Here is a 2,652-nt window from a genome sequence, read left to right on the forward strand (position 1 = left end):
TTGTATGTGATGTGCAAATTAGTCCCACTTCTTGTAAAATGGAGTATCCTAGTCCCACAACTTGTCTTGTTGTGCAAAACTGGTCCCAAGTGATCCAGAAGCGGACACATGGCGACGTCTTTATTGCCAAAACGCCCCTATATGTTTTTTACTAGCAGATGTAACCTTATAGTTGTCTTAGCCATGTGGGTCCTACGTGTCAGTGTAAAGAAAGAATAACGATCTCTGTTTGGGAAGCCTCCTGATCTTAGCACGACCACTGGATCCTACAACAGTTTATGCATTAAGTCTATTGTTAGTCTTACATATATAGAGTACCTTACGGCCATGATTGTGTACTTTGCACGCATTGGTTGTGCAGAGACGATATTGGTGTTACTAGAGAGTACAGCTGGGCATGGGCAGCCCGGTCCGACCTGGCCCGAAAATCCCAAGCCGGGCCGGGTTGGGCTTGCATGTCGGGCCTGGTTCGGGCCTAATTTCGGAGCCCGAACGCCAGGCCGGGTCGGGCTCGGGCTTGCAGAGAACGTGATTTAAGCCTAGTTCGTATCGGGCTTGCAGAGAACGTGATTTAAGCCCCGATGTAAAGCTCGACCGAAATTGGATTGAATACGTCGATGCGGTAGCGTCACTAGGCTAAGTTTTTTTCCATTTTTTAACTGTTCAAACTAAAACATATATAAAATGTTTATTCAAATTAAGCTCAGACTAGGAACTAGTACCTTCTGCACGGATTAGATTACCAGTCCTATTCAAACTCAGCCAGTAGCTTTGGACATAGACACGATGAGTTATTCAACAGGCGTGACCATCGAGTTACAAAAGAAGCTAGCGATGCATCTAAGTGTGTTAGCTGCATAATGTATAAGTCCAAGAACAGGATGGACTATAGCAGTAAGATTCGTGTGTTGCAGTGGCTAGCTATTCGTTTTTGATGCGAAGGTTCCCGGTTCGAACAGCCACTAGCGCATCAATTTTAAATTCTCCTCTGACAGGTAGGACACACATAGAAGACAAACATAAGGTCACATATGTTACTGAAAAATATATATGGGCATTTCTGTAAAGAAGACTTGGCCACGTGTCCACTTTTGGATTACTTTGGACCAGTTTTGCACCAGGAGACAAGTTGTGGGACTAGGATAACCCATTTTGCAAGTAGTGGGACTAATTTGCACATCTCATACAAGTTGTGGGACTTGAAGTGTATATAGCTCGTAGAGAAACTTCCGAATGGCCAAGTGGCTCCCCTTGTGGTTGGTCCTGATCCAGTACGAATTGTCTGAAACGGACCTTGCGGCATGCGGTGCTTGGACTCGTCGTTTGGTCCAGCCGAGCCGAAACCGCATGCCTGTTTCCACGTGCACGAGTGTCTCAGGAAAGTGAGAGGATTGCCAACTGGGTCAGTCCTCGCTCTCCCTAAATCTGAGACAAGCTCTGCAAGTCACCAGCCTGCATGAACAGTCTGACCCAGAAGTCCATCTCGTCGTTGCTCGACGACGGCGATGCACTGTCAGCGCCTAAGGGGTCGCCGGCTTCCATGGAGCTGTCCACCGCCATTGCCAGTGTCTCGGACCAGAAGCTGTCGTCGATCTGGAACTCTTCCGAGTCTGAGCTGAAGCTGCCTGTGTTCTCCAGCGATGTGGTCATTGAGTCGTCGGTGGCGGCGGAAGACGTCGAGAGAGACTGCTCCGGTGACGAAACTGTCTCGGAGACGGAGGTCGGACCCTCGAGCGAGCTCTCAGGCATAGGTTTCTTTGTTTTACGCTTAGGCGCGGCTGTTGTTCCTTGTCTCGACTCGTCAAGTCGCTTCTTGAGGTGCGTGTGCCAGACATTCTTGATCTCGTTGTCCGTCCTCCCGGGCAGCCTCGCCGCGATCATCGACCATCTGTTGCCGAGCACGGCGTGGAGCTGGATGATGGCGTCCTCCTCCTCGCCGGTGAAGTTGCCCCGCTTGACGTCCGGGCGGAGGTAGTTGATCCACCGGAGGCGGCAGCTCTTGCCGCAACGCAGCAGCCCGGCCTGCTTCGGCAGCGCCCGCCAGTTGCTGTGCCCGTGCCGCTCGATGTGAGCGACGAGGATCGCGTCTTCCTCCGCCGTCCACGGCCCCCTCTTGAGCCCCAGCTTCTCGCAGCAAGGAGACCTCCCCATTGCTGTTGCTCGGTTCTTCTCGGACGGTTAAACCACTGGTATTCTGCGAGTGATGTATGGTGGATTATTCGATGAGGATGTTGGCTGCCTGAGATGCTCAGACGAGTACGGCTGACCTATGCTGGTGTGGATTGCGAGGGCGTGGAGCTATTTATGCTCGGTGCGGGGCGATGGCAAAACGTGGGAATTTTGGTGAGCTTCCGCGAAGTTGCGCGGGGTGACAAAACGAGGGGAAATGTATTTTTTAGGGCGACGGCCTGACGGGGTCCATGCACGTTGCTTGCTTCCTTGTTTATTGTTCATCTTGTTGTACTTTAGTTTCTTTTTTGCGGCGGACTTTAATTTGTAGGGTCACGCATGCGGGTGCCCTCCTCTCTCCTTGTTTTTTAATCAATGAGCAACAGCCCCAGTCTCTGCATCAATTGATGCACACGACCTTTTATTAAAACTGTAAAGTATCATGTATCATGTATCAAGCATGTATCAAGCATGAAGTATGAG

General features: G+C 50.7%; 1 protein-coding gene across 1 annotated transcript; it reads right to left on the minus strand.

Annotated features, from left to right (window-relative positions):
• Window positions 1–1,232: 1,232 nt before the first annotated feature.
• Window positions 1,233–2,273, minus strand: LOC127307047 (transcription factor MYB30-like). The gene has a single exon (XM_051337740.2). The coding sequence runs from the start codon at window positions 2,149–2,151 to the stop codon at window positions 1,420–1,422; it is 732 nt and encodes a 243-aa protein (XP_051193700.1). The 5' UTR covers window positions 2,152–2,273; the 3' UTR covers window positions 1,233–1,419.
• Window positions 2,274–2,652: the final 379 nt, after the last annotated feature.

Source organism: Lolium perenne, chromosome 6, assembly GCF_019359855.2.
Source record: "Lolium perenne isolate Kyuss_39 chromosome 6, Kyuss_2.0, whole genome shotgun sequence".
Lineage (NCBI taxonomy): Eukaryota > Viridiplantae > Streptophyta > Magnoliopsida > Poales > Poaceae > Lolium > Lolium perenne.

Bases quoted from the DNA above. Each gene is read 5' to 3' on its own strand.
- LOC127307047 (XM_051337740.2), bottom strand. From the start codon at position 2,151: ATGGGGAGGTCTCCTTGCTGCGAGAAGCTGGGGCTCAAGAGGGGGCCG.